At 40.2% G+C, this 21,909-nt stretch overlaps 1 protein-coding gene across 5 annotated transcripts in view; it reads left to right on the top strand.

Moving 5' to 3' along the window:
• The window catches only part of MAST4 (microtubule associated serine/threonine kinase family member 4), a 414,954-nt gene extending 393,113 nt beyond the window's left edge, over nucleotides 1–21,841 (top strand). For all 5 annotated transcript variants that reach the window (XM_054032193.1, XM_054032192.1, XM_054032196.1 and 2 more), the window contains 10 exons: nucleotides 1,588–1,710; nucleotides 1,963–2,075; nucleotides 3,565–3,692; nucleotides 3,831–4,063; nucleotides 5,451–5,651; nucleotides 6,954–7,183; nucleotides 8,509–8,631; nucleotides 11,269–11,405; nucleotides 13,525–13,706; nucleotides 15,494–21,841. In XM_054032193.1, the coding sequence (XP_053888168.1) occupies nucleotides 1,588–1,710; nucleotides 1,963–2,075; nucleotides 3,565–3,692; nucleotides 3,831–4,063; nucleotides 5,451–5,651; nucleotides 6,954–7,183; nucleotides 8,509–8,631; nucleotides 11,269–11,405; nucleotides 13,525–13,706; nucleotides 15,494–19,383 (5,360 nt within the window). In that variant the 3' untranslated portion in view covers nucleotides 19,384–21,841. The remainder of the gene's footprint in view (nucleotides 1–1,587; nucleotides 1,711–1,962; nucleotides 2,076–3,564; nucleotides 3,693–3,830; nucleotides 4,064–5,450; nucleotides 5,652–6,953; nucleotides 7,184–8,508; nucleotides 8,632–11,268; nucleotides 11,406–13,524; nucleotides 13,707–15,493) is intronic.
• The last annotated feature ends 68 nt before the right edge of the window (nucleotides 21,842–21,909 follow it).

Below are 21,909 nucleotides of genomic sequence, written 5' to 3'. Positions count from 1 at the left end.
CTGCAGACCCCGTTTTTCACAGTCAGCTTGCTAGATCCTGTTTAGAGAGCCCTGTCTCCTGCCAAAAACACTGGAAGGAGGGGAATCTTTTGAAGCCCCAGTATATTAGAAAAAAGACACGTTCAAGACAAACTTTTTAAAAACTGTTTCTCCTAATTTTTTTTTCTGCCAGTAAGAACAAGCCATAATTTGGTTAAAATGCCTGTTGAAGGCCATTCTTGAGCCTAGAAGCATGTGTAGGTAAATACTGTATGCTAGATTTGTTAGCTTTTGTAAACTTTCTTGGTATGATAGATGATTTTAGATGAGACAAAGGTAACCAACATAGTAAAGTAATCTGTGTTGTCCAAATTCTACAGCTATAACATTTCCCAGTATTAGTACCCCTCTTTTCAATTACTTTAAAAAGAATAGTGTCTGTTATTTTCTTAGGAAGATATTCTAGGTTGCAAGAATATTACACCTTGCCATAATGTTACTGTACAGCAATATCAGGATTTGTGTGTATAGTATACAGCATAATACTGCGAATCGAACAAATGTGTCAGGATTTTACTTGGTTTTAACAGCATTGCATGCATTAATGCTGGTGAGCCTGTAAAATGATACTTTCATTATTCCCTAAGGTTTCACTATTTCACATCATACTGCTCAAATTCTCAACGAAATCATAAACCAAAAAAGTTTACAGACTGTAATAAATGATGAACTGAAAAAAGAAAAGTTGCTCATTAATTCCTGGTTATTTTTCACTTGTGTGTTTTAGATTGCGTTTTTTAATGTGATGTGCTTGTTTCAAAATTGCTAAAGTGATTGATTCTTTTGACTCTCTAACCGGTTGCAGCACTTCTGATAGTTACCCTTTGTTGTAAAGAAGGTTGTGTAAGAGCTTTCTGTCACTTTTTCATTTACCGGTAGTTTTCAAAATCATTTTTATGATATGGTGGTCAGTAGGTTACCATGAGAAAAGGCACAAACCCCATTTAATCCATGGAGGTTTTATGGCTGGTTTTGATCAGAAATAGATTAATTTATTTAAATATTTTAAGCACTTTATAATAAGGGCAGATTAATCCATAGAAAGTTAAATTATAGAGATATTCCAATGAAACTGCATATTACCATCCCATAAATATCAAACAGAATTCTTAATGATGAACCTTATTAAAATAAATGGATACTAAAATCAAAACAATCCTCTACTTGTTCCAAAGTGCTGCTAAATACACTTTTGTATTGAAGAGATTTATATCTTGGCTAACAACACTGAGTCTCAGGTTTCAGCCTAATATGTATTTGATATATAGTAATTAAACTCCTAAAAAACAAGTTTTTGATGGAAATGCTCACAGAACAATAGCAATGCCAATACAGTAGCACAGATATCTCACTGAACAAAAAGATGCTGAAGAAGTATATTTATCCATGATTATGCAGCTAGTGGCTAGACTTCGACATGCCAGTCTGAAATGGTGATTGTACCTCTCCATGCTAATTAGCATTTTCTTTTACCAAGGAGTTAGCTCTGAATTAACTGAAGTATTTTTGTTTAGAAATCACCCACATGTTTTTCTCTGGCTCCCCCAGGTGGTGCATATGAAGTAAAGCAACACCAGTTCTTTCGTAGCTTAGACTGGAATAGTCTGCTGAGACAGAAAGCAGAATTCATTCCACAGCTGGAATCTGAGGATGACACAAGTTATTTTGACAGTATGTATTGTACAAAAATATGTTTGAATTTTTTGGGAATTTATGTAATAATTGTCTTTGATTTTTACTTTTCCTCAGCATGGGTTGAAAATACTGTTTGTTAGAACCAGTGGAAGCTGCAGCATCTGACTGCCAGTCTGACATTTCAGGAAAACTTATTTTTAAAAATAAAGTTACCCTTTTAATTAACATTAAGCCTGGGAGTCTGATGCTTCATGATAAGTTTCAATCATTTTTTCCCCTTGTTTGTAGCTCGTTCTGAGAAATATCACCATATGGAAACTGAAGAAGAGGATGACACAAATGATGAAGACTTTAATCTGGAAATAAGGCAGTTTTCCTCATGTTCACATAGATTTTCAAAAGTAAGTAAAGTATTTGTATATGTTTGTTTACATATAAACTCAGTGACTTTTGTGGGGTTTTAAAAGGGCCAGCAATGTGTGTATGTGGTACGTAATTCCCCTATTGACTAATCCTGTGGAATTTAATAGGGATGAAACCAGTAGGGTTCAAATCAAAATTTAATAAGACATTTGTGAAAATACTAAAACTCTAGAGAATGTAATAGAAAGTGGTATCCAATGATTGATGGGGAATGGTTAGAACATCTTGTTCCACAATTTTTGTTTTGTGAGTTATATAGATTTTTGTGGCACATTTTGGATGGCCTGAACAGGGGGCAAACTTGGGAATTCAAAGAGGAGATTGCACTAGTCAAATGAAAGATAATTAGGACGCGGACAAAAGTTAGCAGTTGAAAAGCAGACAGACTTTGGAGATTTTTTGTAAGAAAAACAGCAGGCGATAAATGGTTAGAGAATCGAATGTTTTATATAATGGGCTTTTTATCCTAAATGGTAGTCAGCATTGAGTTTCAAAAGCTTTCATTAATAGATATTTACTGGGCACCTTCTTCAGATACTGGTGTTTTTTCCCCAAAAATATTTAAAATCCAAAGCCAATGAAGGAAAGGAAAACTTGCATTTCTAATCCATTCATCCTGGTTTATATTTTCATAAATGTACACTCCATAATAGCACTCCCCTATACTACAGAGACTGGGGGCAGTAGTCTCATTGCAGGTCTTGCTATCCTGGTATGTGAACTCTGTCCTGACTTAGCAGCATGAACCCGATTCAAAGAGGGAGGAATGATTCAGAGTTCTTAATCTCCTCTTTAGAGTGTTTTTTATCCTTTTTGTAAGGAGTGAACCTACAAGAGTAGCTTGATATCTTAAAACTTGCCAGTATGTCATTGTTTGTAGCTCTAGCTGTGGCTTAGAGGCTGTATGACACACAGCTGACAGTCTCTGTATTCAGTTTGTCAGCTGAACAACTGACTTTTTATGACCAGAATTTTTTTTTTCTAAATCTTTTATCCAAGTAATTTATTCTCATCTTCGCAGTCAATTCCAATTCATTTTTCTGCTTCCCACCCAAGATTGGTGGCCATTGAATCATTAGCTTGGGTGGTTGTTCTTTTTGATTGACTTTATAGTTAAGAAGTCATCTAAGAATGTGCATTGATCCTATGACCTAAAAGCCCAAGGGCATTTATGGATTTTGTTTGCAAACTTGGAGTTCACACAGTGAAGTGGTGAGAGAAAGCTGATGGATTCATAACTAAAAGATGTTATTCATGACCCTGTAGCTGAGGAACCAAGAAAATAAAATTGAAAAGCATTTCAAGAACACAAACTCCTAGAATTTAAACCTAAACCATCTCAGTCCTTTTAAACTCCAGGACACTGCATAAGCATTTAGTGCATCCAGAGCCCAGCATTAGATGTGTTTTCCTGAAAATCTCTTTGTATCAAATGTGTGTTAATGATACAGTTTTTTTCTGTAATAGGTTTTTAGTAGCATTGATCGAATAACTCGGAATCAAGGTGAAGAAAAGGAAGATACAGGAGACAAAACAAAAAATGTGACGTTGCCATCTGTGGAATCTTTAAGCTGGAGTTCAGAATATTCTGAACTGTAAGTAGAAACAACTGTCAAAGAGAGTTCAAATTCAGGTTAACAGCCATTAGTGATAGCTTTGTAGCCACTATGATTGGTCTTCACTTAAAAAGTATCATTAAATACAATTTGTGTAAATGCTGTTTTTAAATTCAGGCAACAGCTATCTACATCCAACTCCTCTGATACGGAAAGTACCAGGCTGCGGCACAGTTCAGGTTTGCTTCCAAAATTGGCCATATCATCTGAGGGGGATCAAGTTGAAACCACCTGCACAGGAGGATCCCGGGAGGAGCAAGAAAAGGCTGCTTCTTTAAATGAGGAGGCTGCTCAAGATGAGCTTGAGGTCACCACTCCAGCAAGTACCATCAGCAGCTCAACACTATCAGGTAAGGATCTTAACTTATTATACTGCAGGGGACAGAGAAGGCTGGTAGATCCCCTCCCACCCATCTACCCCTTTAACTACTTTAACTTATCTCCCTCCTTCTATTTGTCACCAAAATCCTTGAGTGTACTGTATATCCTGCTGCCGCGACTTCTCCACCACTCCCTTAGCTCTTTGCTTGAGTCTCTCCAATCTACATGCAATTCCGTCTACATGCAATTAAACTATCCACAACAAATTACTACTACTACTTAACTGCTGAAAATCAGTTTTTCCTCCATATATTTCTCTTTAGCTGCTTCAGCTCTGTTCTACTCAGGTTTTCTTACTTGGTATGAACTTTCGTTTACCAGCTCCTTTTCCTTGTAATGCAGGTTCAGGAGTTCTAGATCATAGAAGTTAAAATAAGGTTGTGTGTGTGTGGTTGGTGGCAATATACAGACCAGTACTAGGCATAATTCAAGCTGTTTGCTTGGGGTTTTGTGTGTGTGTGTGTATGTATGTATGTATGTATGTATGTAACTTAAAGGTATGCAAATGTCAGTTAAATTAGAGAATGTGTTTTTATTTGCTCTACAAAGTGCCAGCAGCAGGGATGTTCTTTGATCTGTGAAATTGCTGGGTTCTTATTGCTATCTGCTTAAATAAAATGGCTGAGCTTTTCTATGTGCCCATCCTGTAAGGTCACAGAACTCTCCTGCATCCATCACTGTACATTTCAACAGGTCTTTGGAGGTAGATCAGCTGGTGTAAGGTTTTTCTCCATTTTTATTATTTTAAGTGGTGTTCTCCTCCTTCCACAATCAGTAGTGTCTGGTATCATTTTATAATAAATAACAAAGTACATCATTGTGCTTCTGAGTCTTAAATGACCAATGATCATACTCCCCATATTATGTTTGTGGTACTGGGCACAGAAATCACCCCCCTCCCCAAACACCCAAAACTTAGAAAGGAAATCCTCCTTGGTACTTTAATGCTTTCACAAGGGTTGTTTTCTTTTATTGTTAGAAGAGCTGATAGGGCTGGATGCTGCAGTAAACGCACACTCACATCTCCCATTGACCTTAGTGGGAATTCTACATACAGAATAAGTGCACAGTTAAGTCCTAGAAAATGTGTGTCACCTGTCTGTGCTACCAACATGCTGCAGATTTTATTTACATTTTAATTACGTAAATGATGTAAAACCATGTCAGCTACTATTACTTCACCTTACCCTGTTAACCTTTGTGAAACCTGTAATTCTTTGCAGTTGTTTTTATTTTACCTCTAATATTGTGTGAACTTGTGGACTAAAATACATATTCCCACCTTGCGATTGTATTGTTTTCCTCCTCCTGACCCCCAGTTTCCCTCAATGTGTTTATCCCTTCTTCTTTGTACAGTTGGCAGTTTTTCAGAGCACTTAGATCAGATAAACGGAAGAAACGAGAGTGTGGACAGTACAGATAATTCCTCAAAGCCATCCAGTGAACCTGCTTCTCATATGGCTCGTCAGCGATTAGAAAGCACAGAGAAAAAGAAAATATCTGGAAAAGTCACAAAGTCCCTGTCTGCCAGTGCTCTGTCCCTCATGATTCCAGGAGGTAGAAATAAATCTATTAGTATGAAATTTTGTGACTTGTGCATAATCTATGTGGAACATGATCTAAATACAAGATTTCTTGAGTCCAAAATGGACTTGTCTTTGTTTCCCATGTTACAGCAGGCTGAGAGGCAGATGACCGGGTAGTTTACACATCCAGTTAGCACTCAATGCTTTGAATCCAGTTGCACTGTAGTTGTATGTTGGACATGCTGTAACCCCTGTCACAAAAGGGGTTTAATAGTTCAAAGATGGTGCAGGTTGATCTGTTACTATTCAAAAGCATTAAACCAAGCTTTTCTTTTATTTTAAATTGGATATGGCTCTATGAAATAACACTGTAAGCAGAGTTTAGGCATAATGTACTTAAAATTTTTGTCAATGTATCTATAAATCAAAATCCTCCTGGTTTGGATGCAGTTTATATTGGCAAAAGGGTGGTTTTTCAAGGTTGTACAAGTTCACGCGCGAAATAATCTATGCCGGCAAAAGCACTTTTATCCCAGTATAACTGCATCTACACTAGGACTATTGTCAGCATAGAACTGTTGTCAAAAATGTGCACCCCTAAACATCATTGCTATACCAGCAAACATAAATATGTGCCCTTAATTAAACTAGCAGGTCAAAAGTAATAGTGGTTTGCAGTGACAATGTCAAGTTATCCTTTTAAGTAGGAACTAAAATTAATGGTTTTGATTACAGAATTCATTACAAAATTTAAATTGGGATTATCAGAAGAGTTACCCGAAATCCAGCTACATGAAAACTGTCTTTTTTGCTAATGGATAGTTCCATTATTTTGGGGCCTACAAGTCTGTGTGATATATTTACTAGAAAAGTTCACGGCATTCCTTCTGTGTCTGTTTTTTGGGAAATAGATTTGAGACTGCTTTTTCTTTAAATGGAAAAGTTGATCAAAGACTTTGTTTGGAAAAACAAAACAGTTTACACCTTGAGAATTAGAGGAGCAGGTGAGTAACAAAACAGTGCATGTGGTGAAGAAAAAAATCTGTTCCAAGAGTAGATTGTCATTTCAAGCTTCTGATGAGGAGTTATAAAGACTTAATAAAATATAGAGTTTTTAAATATTTTGAAAATACCTTATCTCCCCAGTGTCATTTTAATGTTGACCATGAAAGTGAAGTTTTGTGTTCTTTACAATTCAGGCATCATTAAATAAATTGCTTTTTATGCTATAAATCTTTATCCAGTTTACTAAGGTTAAAACGGTCATTGTTTTGATCTGTGTGTGTTTGTGTAAAATCAGAATGTGCTCTAACAGGAAGTTCATCTGTTCCAGATGTGTTTGGTGTTTCTCCTTTGGGAAGTCCTATGTCCCCACATTCCCTTTCTTCAGATCTTTCATCCTCCAGAGATTCCTCCCCTAGCCGCGATTCCTCAATTGCTTCTGCAACCCTTCATCAACCTATATTAATTCACAGTTCAGGAAAAAAGTATGGCTTCACCATCCGAGCAATCAGGGTCTATGTGGGTGACAGTGATATCTACACCGTGCACCATATTGTTTGGGTAAGAATAAAATTTTCCTCAACATCTCTCAAAACATAAGTTTGAAGCTGATATATTTGCAGTTATGAGCCTTTTCAAACAGTATTAGATTATATCTCACAGATAGGGTGTCCACTTGTATGCAGTCATTATTTAAAGGGTGGCAATCTGGCAAATTATTTTCTTAGGGTGACATTTGTCCTTGTGCAAAGGGCCACCATTTAATTAGAATGTTTGAATATTCAAATGATTTTCAAACTATATATTTAGTGATAAATTTTGCAATTGGTGCTGTGTTGGTTAGTTTCATAAGCCACATGATATTGATTTTGTTCTCTGGCTGGATGAGTTCTATACTGAATCAACAGTGTGTGAATTGCTAAATGAATTGTGTTTATGACAATTCAGTATACAATTCAAAATTCATGCTGTGTTGGCAATTTATTTGTGTATGTTAGTTGCTTAAGATGTATTAGTTACATAAGTTAATTACATATGTAATTAATTTATATAACTAGTTGAATTAAGTGTCTGTCAAAGCACAAGTTGTATAGTTGATTATAATAGTCACAATTAGGATAATTTAAAGAAGAATATTTACTGTAGAAGTATGCAAATCATTTTGAAGAATGAATTAATCTGTGGATTTTATTACCTGTTCATGGGACATCTTATGAATAGGAAAAAAGATTAAACTGATTTACTAAATAATTATTCTTGGGTTATATATTCTCTTCTGGTCACTACTGAACTAGGCCAAAGGATTGGTTGCTCTTGATTCATTGCCATTCATTCATTGGCTTGGAAATGGATTTCTTTATTGTAAAAAAATTAATTAACTCAAAGATTTTTTAATGCAATTTTGCAGGCAGTTTTTAATTTGGATGACACTTGTAGTTTGAGGCTTTATTTTAAATTACTGCAATATTTAACTTTGAAAATAGCCACAGTACTGATGCAGCAGCATCCTCTTCACAAAGTTTCTATATCTGACCATTTGGAGTCAGTGCTTTGATGTTGCACTGTCCATACCAAAATCACTCACTTTTTTTTTCATCTCATGCCGGGAATAGTGGGCCTGATCCAAAGCCCATTGAAGTCAGTGGAAAGATTTCAGTGGGTTTTGCACCAACGTGAGCTGTAAAACTTGGACACAAATGAATACTTAAAGATGGAATGGACTGTCTGAATTCCTTTTTCTGATATCACAATAAGCCATAAGGCCATTTCAATGTAGTTTACTGTTTGAAATTCAAAAGTTTGTGTGACGATAATTAATTCATTAAAACGGATTACCATGAGCCTGCTTTGTTCAAAGAACTCTTCTCTTTTTCCCTAACCTTCAGAATGTCGAAGAAGGAAGCCCAGCTTATCAAGCAGGCCTAAAGGCTGGGGATCTGATCACTCATATCAATGGAGAGCCAGTTCATGGTCTTGTTCACACTGAAGTCATAGAGCTGTTGTTAAAGGTACAGTATTACTTTTTTAGACCAGCATTGTATCTTAGTTCATATTTTACACCCTACCTGCCTGGTTTACATATCCCTTTCCTTCAAAGTTTAGTTATTATCAGAAAATTTATTTAGTGCTTGGACAGATCCTAAACTAATAGCTGGATAGATCTGGAAAGAAGCCACTGAATCCCATAAGCACAACCAAGCCTTTCATTTCTGTGCTATTGCTTGACACTGCTACTGGTGTAGCAGGTAGCTAGGAGTACATTCAGGATACTGGCATGTCCACATTAAGCATCCCATTCTCCTTCAAAAAGTGAAGATAATATTTAGTGGAGACATAGGAAAGCATAGTTCTTTTAATGTCCTTAATTACACTTTCTTTTGATTCATAGCAGGGGTTATTTTGTGCATTTCAGGCTATAGGTGATGACTTTGTTTAGAGTGTGTCCATTTTAAAATGGAATCAGTAGAGAAAATTCCAAAAGAAAATAATTAAAAAAAAAAAATCTTCTCCTGTTCTTTAAGTCTCAAATTCCAAAGGTCTCAAAAGTAGCCAGGCAACTGAGCTTCTAAGGCCCTGACCCTGCAGATGAATCCATGTGGACAGACCCGTGTACCTGTACACAGCTCCATTGGGGTTCTGCAAGAGCAGACCAGGACCTGCCTTATTAGATCATTTTATATTTGTTTTTCCTTAGGGGCTTTACAGCATGGTTCATTTTTTTGGAGTTCAATATTCTCTTACACATTGTTTCACTGTAGCTCATTATATTGCAGTTCTTCTATAATATTTGCAGCACAGACTAAAAGTAGGTCAGCATTATTTTAGAAAGCAGTACATTTGCTTCCTACATTATTAACAATTTCATGGTGTTGTATGAACAACTTCACCTGTCGAAATGAATAGTCAGTCATAAAAGTGGATTAGGAAGCAACACTTTCGTAACAGAATAATAGAGATAATAAAAAAGGTTAAAAATATATATTTTGCTCAGAAATTAATTTTTTCTCCTCTCTGAAACCAGAGGAACTCTCAAATTAATAAATTATGTGAGAAGGATATGGTATAAAACACCCGCTGGTTAAATAATTTTAGGCAGCCAGTTGCCTATAATCGGTTTCTCACTGTTCTTGGGTTCCTTGTCTAAAGAATTAATGTAAATTTGAGTTTTTATTAGCCAAAGTAGCATTTTTAAAGCTAATAAGAAATTACAGAAAGGAAAATAAAAATGATTAGCTGATGGTATTTATAATATTCATAAGAGTAAATTCAGCATTAGATGATGCAATTCATCCAAAAACCAGACCTGGAATTAATTGATTTGATTTATCATCACAGTCTTATTACAAAGGAAAACTTTATCCTGATGCTATTCTTGTAGAGTGGTTTTGTTATTAACATAGAACTATAGGTATTTATTTATTTTTCAGTCAGGCTTATATGCGAATGGAACTATGGGACAGCCCATGGCATTTCAATTAAACAATTCTAAGAAGCTTTTAGCTTAAAATAAGTAAGTCATCACTTGTGTAAACAACAAACACGTATACATGTCTTTGCTAATTCTCATTTGGGGCTTGCATAGAAGTGGGTTCTCCAGCTCCACTTCACAGTTGCAATGACTGGTTTCTTGAGAGAGAGTGAGTGTTCACTGAAGTAGTTCATTCCAGATATGAAGACAGCTGTATTCTTGTAGTGGGAAAATGGGTGTGAGAGGAGTATCCAGGGCCGGCTCCAGCATTTCTGCCGCCCCAAGCAAAAAAAAAAAAAAAAAAGCCGCAATTGGGGGGCGCAGGGCGGGGGAAGCCACGATCGGTGGCAGCAGTTCGGCAGCAGGTCCTTCGCTCCTACAGGGAGTGAGGGACCTGCCGCCCCCGAATTGCCGCAGGTGCCGCCCCTTTCCCTTGGCCGCTCCAAGCACCTGCTTGTTAAGCTGGTGCCTGGAGCCGGCCCTGGGGGAATCTACAAAATTTTAATTAAATTCTTTCACAATTTGCAATTTTGGCCAACCCATGGTATCCTTCTAACTAATTAAAATAATTAAAAATCTACACTAGGCCTGAAAATTATGGGTCTGGACATCAGGACCAGCTCCAGGGTTTTGGCCGCCAAGCAGCCAAAAAAAAAAAAAAAAAAAAGCCGCGATTGCGATCTGCGGCGGCAATTCGGCGGGAGGTCCTTCGCTCCGAGCGGGAGTGAGGGACCGTCCGCCGAATTGCCACCGAATAGCTGGACATGCCGCCCCTCCCTGAAGTGGCCGCCCCAAGCACCTGCTTGCCAAGATGGTGCCTGGAGCCGGCCCTGCTGGGCATGAAGAAAATTTATAAACTTTGAGTACCTCACAATGTGACCACCTTCACAAAAACTTGACTGAGAATTGTCTGTGCTCATGTTTAATAGCAGGCACCTGATTTAAATGTGTAAGTGGTGAATACAGTAACCTGTCAACTTGTGTGTATTTTGGTTCCTGGTAACTAGTCCCTACAACATGATTGATTCAGAAGTATATAGAGTGCTTGCATATGTTGTCAGCTCCTACTCCCAAGTTGGAGTTGTGTTTTCCTGCATTTGCAGTGTAATGGAACTTCCAATTGACAGGAAAGTGGTTCTGTATTACTCACTCCGAAACATTCTAATCATTTTGTTAGAGTGGAAACAAAGTGTCAATTACTACAACCCCCTTCGAGAACACTTCAATCAAAACAGGCCCAGCCAGGAGGAATAGCTACAAGAGCCGAATGGTTAGACGCAGTAAGAAAACCAAAAAGAAAGAGAGCCTAGAAAGGTGAGTGGTAGTTTTGTTTTATGATAAATATATTGCTTTTGCATATGTGTGTAGGCATGTGGTTATGTATGTATAACCACATCTAAAAAACATCCTGTTACACCATTACTTTCTCTTCCACCTCCCATACCCATCTTTTTACCTTCATCCATGGTATCCCATGCTCATGAAACATCCTCCCCATCCTATTGTGCAAGGATGCCTCCCACTCTCTCCTTATTTAAAACCCTCCTGAAGATGCAGTGTTGCTGCAAGGCACAAAAACAGAAATAGAAATGAGAGAGTGAATAACTCTTTTGGGTCTTCCAGTGCATCTTTGTTTTAAATAACCTCTTTGAGACTAGAGTTGTCGTGTTGTGTATCTTTTACAGCTCCAAACATATTGCTGGCTGTGATGGGACATGCCCTCATACTAGCAGAGAGGAGACTAGCAAACTCCTCTGGGCCTGTTCAGTACCAATGAGATGCTCCTGCAAGGCCTCTTCCACCTGGGGCGGGGGTGAGTGGGTGGGTGGGTGTAGAGCTTCAAAGGGAAAATCTGCCACAGGAAGGGGTGGTCAACAGGAAGAGGGCTGCCCTGTCTCAGATAGCAGAGACAGGCTTGCCGAGAGGTAGACAGCAACAAGCCTCACCTCTTCCAAATCTGCAAGACCCAGCCTCAGAGCAATGCACCCATGAGGAGGTGCTGGAAGGAGACCCCATTTGGAGTAAGCCCAAAGAGCTGATCCAGGAGGACTGCCTGAGTTCCAGGTCACCCTTACCTCCCATGGACTCCCCTCACCCATAAGGGAGAAAAGAGGGGAGAGGACTTTTCTTTTGTTTGTTTGCTCCAAGAACTCCTTTGGGCATCTGCCAGGGTGGGGTGTGTGGTAGAAGGGAGAGGAAGACAGTATAAGGACCTGACGAGGGGGCTGGGATTCCTGCCCCACACAAATTGTGGAGAATGCAGTCATAACCACACCTGATACAAGGGGTTTAAAAAAAGCCTGAGAGGAGATAGCGCTCAGCTGCTCCATGCAAGATGGAATTGGAGCGGTGGTATAAGTGGTAAGAGATGCAGCAAGCTGCCCAGCAACAGCAATTCCAACAGCAGTTGCTGCAGCAGGGGGACACCCAGCAGAAAACTCAGACCACACAACAGCAGCAGCTGCTGAGGAAACTGTTGGCCCAGCAGCAGCAGTATCAAAAGGAGATGATGCAGCAGATGGTGCCATCTCTATGCCCCCAGGGAGTCCCAGCAAGCCATGCAAGGGTGTTCCCCTGCCAGAACCAGTGAAGATAACCAAGATGGAGCCGGACGATGACCCTGAAGCCTTCCTAGTTATATTCTAGAGGGTGGTGCTAGCAGTCCAGTGGCCCCCCAGAACAATGGGCTCTGATCCTGGCCCCATACTTGATGGGTCTGGCCCAGGCAACCTTTTGTAATCTGGACTTGGAGAGGGAAATAGACTACAAACAAGTAAAGGCCGCCATTTTGGACTACGTGGGTATTTCCAAGGAGACGCACCGTCAATGATTTAGAACAGAGAACTACTCCATGGGGGTGAGACCCCAGACAATGGCACAGTGGTTGAGAGAGCACTATTGAAAGTGGCTTCATCCTGTCTGAGTTCCAGGTCACCCTCACCTCCCTTTATTTTCCCATGGACTCCCCTCTCCCATAAGGGAAGAAAGAGGGGAGAGAACTTTTGTTTGCTCCAAGAACCCCCTTGGGTGTCAGCCAAGTGGGGGACATAGGAAGACAGTGTAAGGATCTGAAGAGGGGCTGGAGGGGACCCTTGCCCCCCCACACTGGCACTAAACAATTCCATACATTTTGGTATGGTCTTAAACTGAGGAAACAAAGGAATAATGTACCAGATTTTACACTCATTTATATGTAACTCAAACTTTCTCTGGAAGTGTAGTGAGTAATTTTTAGAGATGATAGATTGTGGTCATGTTTTTATCCCATCTGTCTGCAATTCATCCTGTTTTCTAAAGTCTTAGCAGTTCTACAATTTTGTACAATTCACTTTTGGGGAGGTAACAGGGATGTTATTAAAAGCCAGCATTGAGAACTGGGATGATGATTTGTGCAGCGTCTCTCCTGATGAATTCTCTCCCATTCTCATGCTAGGAGGAGGTCTCTCTTCAAAAAGCTAGCCAAGCAGCCCTCTCCCCTTCTTCACACGAGCCGAAGTTTCTCCTGCCTGAACCGATCCCTTTCATCAGGAGAGAGCTTGCCTGGCTCCCCAACTCACAGCTTGTCTCCCAGGTCTCCTACCCCAAGCTACCGCTCCACTCCTGATTTCCCATCCGGTGAGTTGTTAGGGAGATGGAAATATGTGCCACCTTCATGAAGCTTAATCTGTACTGATTTCCAATGAGAGTAGTCACCTATGTGAAATCCAAGACACTTTGAATAGTTTGATTTCATTTGGATTAAGAAAAACCATGATACTAAATCAAAGATTTTAGTATGGCACAGAAGAGTTTAAAAGGAAACTGTGTGCTAGGTTTGTCTCCAAAATTTTATTATTGTTCGGTTTTTTAAAATCTAAAATTAATAGAAAATAAAACTTAATGAATGAATAAATCATCTATAGAAACTACCTACGGACAAATTAAAACTAGTTGAGAGAATATTACGAGTAAAGGAATGAAAATTACATTGGAAAAAGCGTTGCTAGATCATGGGACCAGTGTGTGGGGTATAATAAATGTGGATTACCATTGGAAAGCTGGGTGGGTGTAGAGATACAGTAGACTTTACATGTCACATCATTCTGATTTCTAGATTGTTTCACTTGCTCCAGCCCCATTTAGTGTTCTCATGATTTTAGCAGCTATAAAAATGAATGTTGTTGCTTAATATCCATTGCTTAGGGTTACCATATTTAACAAATAAAAAAAGAGGACCCTCCACGGGGCCCTGGCCCCGCCCATTTCCCACCCCCAGCCCCGCACCAACTCTGCCCCTTCCCCGCCCCAACCCCGCCCTAACTCCGCCCCCTCCTCCCTCCCACTCCCAGCCACGCGAAAAGGGCTGCCCGAGCGCTACCGGCTTAACGGTTTGCCGGGCAGACCCCAGACCCTGCGCCCCCGGCCGGCGCTTCCCCAGCACAGCTGGAGCCCGGGAGGGGAAGCGCCCAGCAAACCATGAAGCCGGTAGTGCTTGGGCTTCGGGCAGCCCCTATGCCTCCGGACCCTGCGCCCACGGCCGGGCACTTCCCCTCCCAGGCTCCGGCGGCGCAGGGTCTGGAGGTATGGGGGCTGCCCAAAGCCCATAGCGCTCGGCTCTTAAACAGAGCCGAAGAGTCAGGGGAGGAGCAGAGCTGCTGCGGCCGGAGGCTCTACTCCTCCCCTGACTCTTCAGCTCTGTTTAAGAGCCGAGCTGCCCAAACGCTACCGGCTTCGGGCAGCCCCCATACCTCCGGACCCTGCGCCACCGGAGCCCGGGAGGGGAAGTGCGCGGCAGGCGGCTGGGGTCTGGAGGCAAGGGGGCTGCCTGAAGCCGGTAGCACTCGGGCAGCTCGGCTCTTAAACAGAGCCGAAGATTCAGGGGAGGAGCAGAGCAGCCATGGGAGGGGAAGTGCCCGGCCGGCATTTTCCCGGATATGTTCGGCTTTTTGGCAATTCCCCCCGGACGGGGGTTTGATTGCCGAAAAGCCGGACATGTCCGGGAAAAAATGGACATATGGTAACCCTACCATTGCTGAAGGTGTAAACCATCTGAAAGCTTGGAACTTTTCATTGAAATGGCAGAAAATATTAGCTTCTAACTCCTGTGGGAAAATAATTGCTAATTTAAATGTAAGGGAAAAACCATGTTTATAAGAGGTTTCAGAGTAGCAGCCATGTTAGTCTGTATCCGCAAAAAGTACAGGAGTACTTGTGGCACCTTAGAAACTAACAAATTTATTTGAGCATTTATAAGAATGATGTTATTTTACAGTCCAGTAACTTGCAGCCTACCAAACCATGGAATGCTTTGGCAGGTAGAACAAAGGCTTATCAGTACATTTTTTGGGTGCTACGTCCGCGTTAGTTATTAGAGAGTTATAAGAGCTGAAGTAATTTTCTAGTTTTATATTTTTCTTTTTTAGGTACCAATTCCTCCCAGAGCAGCTCCCCTAGCTCAAGTGCACCCAATTCTCCAGCTGGCTCAGGTCACATAAGACCCAGCACTCTTCACGGGTTGGGTCCAAAGCTTGGCGGACAAAGATACCGGTCAGGAAGACGCAAGTCAGCTGGCAGCATTCCTCTCTCCCCTTTGGCACGAACACCTTCTCCAACACCCCAGCCACCATCCCCTCAACGATCTCCATCACCTTTACTGGGGCATTCAATTGGAAATTCAAAAATAGCTCAGGCATTCCCTAACAAGATGCACTCCCCTCCAACTATTGTAAGACATATAGTGAGGCCAAAGAGTGCCGAGCCACCCAGGTCTCCACTGCTAAAGAGGGTCCAGTCTGAAGAGAAACTTGCACCTTCTTATGGTTGTGACAAGAAACACTTATGTTCACGCAAACACAGCCTGGAAGTGACTCAAGAAGAGGTGAATAGGGAATTGTCCCAAAGAGAAGTAACTCTTCAGAGCCTGGAGGAGAATGTGTGTGATGTGCCATCACTCACCCGAGTCAGGCCTGCAGAGCAAGGCTGCCTGAAACGCCCTGTCTGCAGAAAGTTGGGTAGGCAAGAGTCTGTTGATGAGCTGGATCGGGAGAAATTAAAGATCAAGATAGTTATGAAAAAGCAAGATCTTGCTGAGAAACAAGATTGTCTGCAGAAAGCAAGCACTATACATGAGCCTAGTGATGAATCAGAAAATCCTGCTACCTTAAGACTGGAAGAAAGAGACAGAAAATCATTTCAGAAGGCTTTGGAAAGATCAAATCACTTTGAAACTAAAATTACTGCTCTGGAGACTCCGTCAGTAGGTGGCATACTCAAAGACACCTTTCACAAGAATGCAAACATGAGACCAAATGACTGTGTTCCCTTAGATACACACATGCCATGTCATGGGCCTCCTCTTAATGAACTCAGTCATCTCTCTTATGACTTCAAAAGAATTTCCCCTCCATGTACATTGCAAGATGTGCTACCTCACTCATCTGATAGGCTGCTAAATGGAAAGGGAGAAAACACAGATAAAAATGCACCAACAAAAGAATTTGTCAAATTTGAAAGACTAGATGGTAAGCTTGCAAATATTGATTATCTCAGAAAGAAAATGTCCTTTGAAGAAAAAGATGACAGTCTCTGTCCAGTGTTAAAGCCCAAACTGACATCAAATGTTCATGAATGCCTTCAACTTAATACAGTCAGACCCATCAATATACAGCAGGATTCCGCTACAGTTGCTGATAGCAGAGCATTTATCAGTAGTGCACATGCTGCTCAGATTAGCTCAGTTTCTTTTGTTCCTCTCAAAGCCTTGAATGGTCGAGTGGAAACTGGTGTGGAAAAATCAGCCCTGATTTCTACTGAGTCTCCTGTCAGAAAAAGTCCATCGGAGTATAAACTAGAAGGGAGATCGGTTTCTTGTCTGAAACCAATTGAAGGCACTTTAGACATTGCCTTACTGTCTGGGCCACAGGCTTCGAAGACAGAACTGCCTTCATGCCTGCTACCAGAAAGTCAAAACACCAGCAATGATGTGGGCTCTTCCATGCCTCTGGCATCTCAATGCAATGGTGTAAAGGAGGAGACATCCTGTCAGAAAGAGGTGTTGTCACCCCATTCAAAGTCTAGTAAATCTAATCTACTAGAGCCCCAATTTTCACAGTCAAGCAAGAATTTTCAAAATGCACCAGCAACCCCCATGACCACAGAACTAGAAACAGGAAAAAAGATTTCCAGTCCAGGTGCTACATGCAACATTTCTGTCAGGGAAGTTGATCAAAAGAGAGAGGATTCCCATTCAAAACAGAAGGACCATGCGACTGAAGCAAAATTACACACTGTCCAAAATCAGTGTCTCCACACTGCCCTGGCATCTGCCACATCTTCCACAGCCCAAGGCAACCCTGAAAAAACTGCAGGAAAAGAGAGGCAAACCCAAAAGGAGTTGCCTGTCAAGTACCCAGAAACACAAAGAAATTACGAATCTTTCCCTGCGAAGGCCGAGGGGATCAGAAATTCATTTATGAAGAAATCTATCCCAGATGCTTTTAAAACAAGCGACTCCAAAACTATTCAGAGAAACTCTGCTGACTTTGCCATTCCCCTTCAAACACATAGAACAACGAGAGTGCAGACAGCAGGCTCTAAGGTGGAGTCTAAAGATGGCAAAGATCTACCAGAACAATTTGCCAAAGATGACATTGTCCCTGCTGGTTCTTCTGTAGAGAGAGACATGAATAAGAGGGAGATGATGGATTCAAAGAGTGAAATGTCTTTGCCCAAAAGGCCTGTACAACAATCAGTAGAATCTAATACTAAAAGTGAGAAATCACTTGTGTGTTCCTCTGTGCAGAAGGACAACTCCAAAGATTTGAGAAAGAAAGATCAGAAACAGTCTAGCAATATACAGCTTCAAACTACAGAGAGAGAGCTACCCAACCTGATTATTAGGCAGCAATTTAGCTCTTCAGGTTCCCCTTCTGAGAGAGAGATTGTAAACAGAAACTGTGTAATAGATGCTCCTGTGCATTTAGGTGTTCAAGAGCAAGTCAAAGCTGGTTCAGCCTACATGGAAAGCAGTAATAATAAATCCAGGCAAATAAATGAAACTTGTTCCTCTAAATCTAAGCACTCTGACAAATTCACATTTGCACAAAAGCAGTGCACTGCAAACATAAAAGAAAAAGAAACAGTTATTCAGCCCTCAGCTGGCTCTCGGAAAGATGGGAAACATGCCAATAAAAGTGTGCAAGATTCTCTTTCTTTTGTTCCAATTTCTCAGAGAAAACTAAACAATGAGTACGTTCAGGTAGAAAAGCCTCTGGGTCTGGAACGCGAGTCAGCACCTTCAATCCAAATCAATAGCAGCATTCCTGAAACCAAACCTAAATCCTCTTGTAATGGCCCGGCACCAGCAGGCCCAGAAAACTCCAAGCATTTTCTAAGTCAGGAAACAGCAGGCTTCAGTGAGGCTGCTGATCAAAAGCAACTCTATGTAAGTGAAAAACAAAACATGCCTCCAAAGTTTTCCACTGTGAAAGACTGTCTCTTATTGAACAAACTGGCAGACAAGGGCCCAAATAATCAGGCCGTCACTGCAGACAAAAGACCTGAAGGACAAAAATGCACTGAAGCACTTTATGTTCAGAATGACAATGGGAAATTGGAGCCCAGCCTTTTCCTTAACTGTGACCAGGGGAAAGTAGCAGAAAAGGCAGCCATAGTTAGCAAAGGCTCTCCAGATTCAAAAGGGAAGGGACAAGTTAGTCAAAAACAGTTAACAGATGCGAACAAGCAGATTACAGCAAAGCTTTTATCAGCTACCACTGTGCAGAGTTCATGTCATTCAGCTGTAACTCCATCAAAGCAGCTGAATTGTCCACCCAACTTCCCTGAATGTAGGCAAGAAGCATCTCATTTGTCTTCAGCAAACAATGATGTGTCTTCAACCAAGGTTAAAACAGGCTCATCAGAGCTTCCTGTCACCAGCTGCAAGGAACTGAAAAAGCAAGCCACCTCTTCTACAGGGGATGGTAAAAGAGAAATCACTAAGAGCGTTTCACTGTTGACCTTGCATAGCTCTGCTATCCCAGTAGAAGCCCTTCATCCTGCTTCAAACCTTGGGAGTAAACCTGGAAATCAAGAAAAACCTCTTTCTGCTAACAACACTGTAGATGTAAAGGGAAAAGATCCCATTCAAGCTCAGCCTCCTGCTGCAAAAAAACAGAATGTAGGTAAAGATTTACCCAGGTCAGTAACCACCCCTGACCGTCCTAATGCACTTTCATCTGATAAAGACTCAGTGCGGCAGAGGCGAGGAAAGGATGCTTCACGGAGCAGTCCTCACAAAAAGTCCTCTCAATAGCATTAACTTGACAGATATGACTTAGACTTTAGCTGAAAATTGTTGATGTGTCTTGACTACCTTCTGAAACCAGCACTGTGTGGTATCTTTACATGGCAAAGCTTTCATGCCACTCCAGCAGGGGGCAGTGTGTACAAAGAGAGGACCTTTTTCAAAATGCCTTCCCAAATGTAACCGGTAAAACTGTTACCATAGAGTATTTGTATAAAATTACCTTTACAGTTGAGAGTTGTTGAGAAAAAGATTTTCCCTGTAAATATCTCATGACGTGTTTGGTTTTGAATGTAGCATATATACGTTGCTGCTGATTGCATTGTTTACTATTACCTTTTTTTTTTAAGATAGTTGCTTTGCCACTTATATGCCATAATCAAATATGAAGCAGAATTACTGAAACTCAGACCTAGGATAAACAATACAAATATGGTCTGATTTAAAGGGAAAGAAAATAAGCCACATTTTTACTTGTTAAAAATTCTAGATAGTGTTAAAAACAATAGAAAAAATATGGTGGCTTATTGTAAGTTTTTATGTATATTTTAAATAACCATAGATTTTGATAGTACTGTATCTGGCTAACTGCTTCACCCAGATCGAATGTAAGACCTAACCGAATCTCCGCAGTGCACAGGCTGCCTCTCATTTAGAATAGGTGTAGTTACAGTGAAGGGAAAAGCCTCCGTTAACACTACACCCAGTTGAGTAGCATTATCTGGTGAAACAGATGTTCTCATCTTGTCTTTAGGGAGGCTACCTGGGACCTTCACTTCAGACAAGGCTGAGACTGCAAGCACGTGTGCTTAGTTTCTGCTGCAATCCTGTCTTGGTTCCCTTTTAGCTCTTTTAAATTCAGGCCTTTATAGAGGTGAGGCAAAAGTAGAAGCAAATGACTAGCAGTACTATTCCCATCCCTGTTTTTTAATGAATTTAAAGAATATCAATTATCATGGTATGTAGGTTAGAGTAACTAGCTTCATGCAGTTTAGCTTTTTTCTTTTATATGACAAGTCTGGTAAAAAGGAAAAAAGTGATTTCAGTATCATATCTTCAGAAAAGATCAGGACATCTGATACCTTTTAATACATAGCTGGGGCCTTATGTTGTAGAGCAAACTTGCTGTTTTTAGCAAGTAATCCCTGGGTTTCACATTCATTTCTAAATGCATTGAGTAGCTCCTGGCATTTCATAACATGATCTCTTTATTTGTATGCAAAAAAAAAAAAAAAAAGTAAATACTGTAATTTAAAAAAGCAGCATTTTTGTAACAAAGGGACCTGTTGGAGCTATTTGGTGCTAGAATGTGACTGTCCTTATTACTTTTGCTAAGCCTTATTTAAATTTTGTATACTGTGGAACATGTTGAATTTGTCTGATTGTTTTAGTGTGGAGGTATTTGGTTTGTTTTGAAGGACAAAAGGTAAAGTTTGAAACATGTACAGGAGCACTACAGAAATATCCACACAAATGAGTATTTTTAAATTATTGGTATCAATAAGATGGTATTTTTGCTTATTTGTGTTATAAATATCCATATAAGAGCCAATGTACTATCAGTTTCCTCTGGAATTTCTTTGTTTCTAGAACTATACCATTTTTCTTCAAAGCACAGTGTAATTTTGGCTTGGAGATTTGTAAGGCACCTAGTAGTATGCTAATTTTTCCCCCCACTGCTTAGTTGGGTTTAGATTCATTTCAGTGAGTCTGTGATTAAAAGATAAAATTGCCAACAAGTCCTCCTACTTTTTCACATTGCGCTATTACATTAATTTCTTTTTCTATGCGCTCACATGATACAACAATTGGAGAAAATAGTTTTGAAAAGTTTTGAAGAGAAAATGGTTTCAGCATTAACAGTATATATCTGTGCTTTGGCAGTTGTTCTAACCAAACACTAATGCACTTAGGTATCATGACATTTCTGGCTGGGAGGTATTTCCTAGTTTACAGTCTTTTGCATTTTTAAACTGTCCTCTTGTTTCCTTTAAAACATATCTAGCTATTTGTTTACAAATGTATCTTTTATGTATATTTTGTATAGTGCATTATCACTTCTGCCAAATAAGGGTTGTTGGTTTTTTGTTTGTTTGGGGGTTTGATTTTTTTTGTTTGTTTTTGTTTTTTTTGCATTTTGGAAGCGTAACAGTGCTTAAGCTCGTGTTCATGTAGTACCTGTTTGTTGGTGTTTACCTTACCCGTGAGCTGTTAGAGATCCTTTCACCTGTACTTGATGGTCTATCTTTGTGTGATTGTTGATTATGACGTGCTCCTTTGTAGACTTCCTGCTGTAGATTTATCAGCTTACAAAACCTGTTTGTTAGGGTCTGTGCAATAAAGTGTTTGCAGTCTTATTTTCTTTAAGAAACTCCCTATGGATGTCATAATTGTTGTATACTGAACAAAAATATTTATACTTATGCAGTTGCATACAACTGAAATAAAAATTGAGCATGAAAAGATAGTCATTAGGTTTCTTTAATCCCTTTTTCGCCCATTACTAAATGCAGCTTCGTACTACGCTGCGTTTAC

Source organism: Malaclemys terrapin, chromosome 6 (assembly GCF_027887155.1).
Source record: "Malaclemys terrapin pileata isolate rMalTer1 chromosome 6, rMalTer1.hap1, whole genome shotgun sequence".
Taxonomy (NCBI): domain Eukaryota; kingdom Metazoa; phylum Chordata; order Testudines; family Emydidae; genus Malaclemys; species Malaclemys terrapin.
The sequence above is the reverse complement of the archived record's forward strand: the minus strand, read 5'-3'. Positions and strand labels throughout refer to the sequence as shown.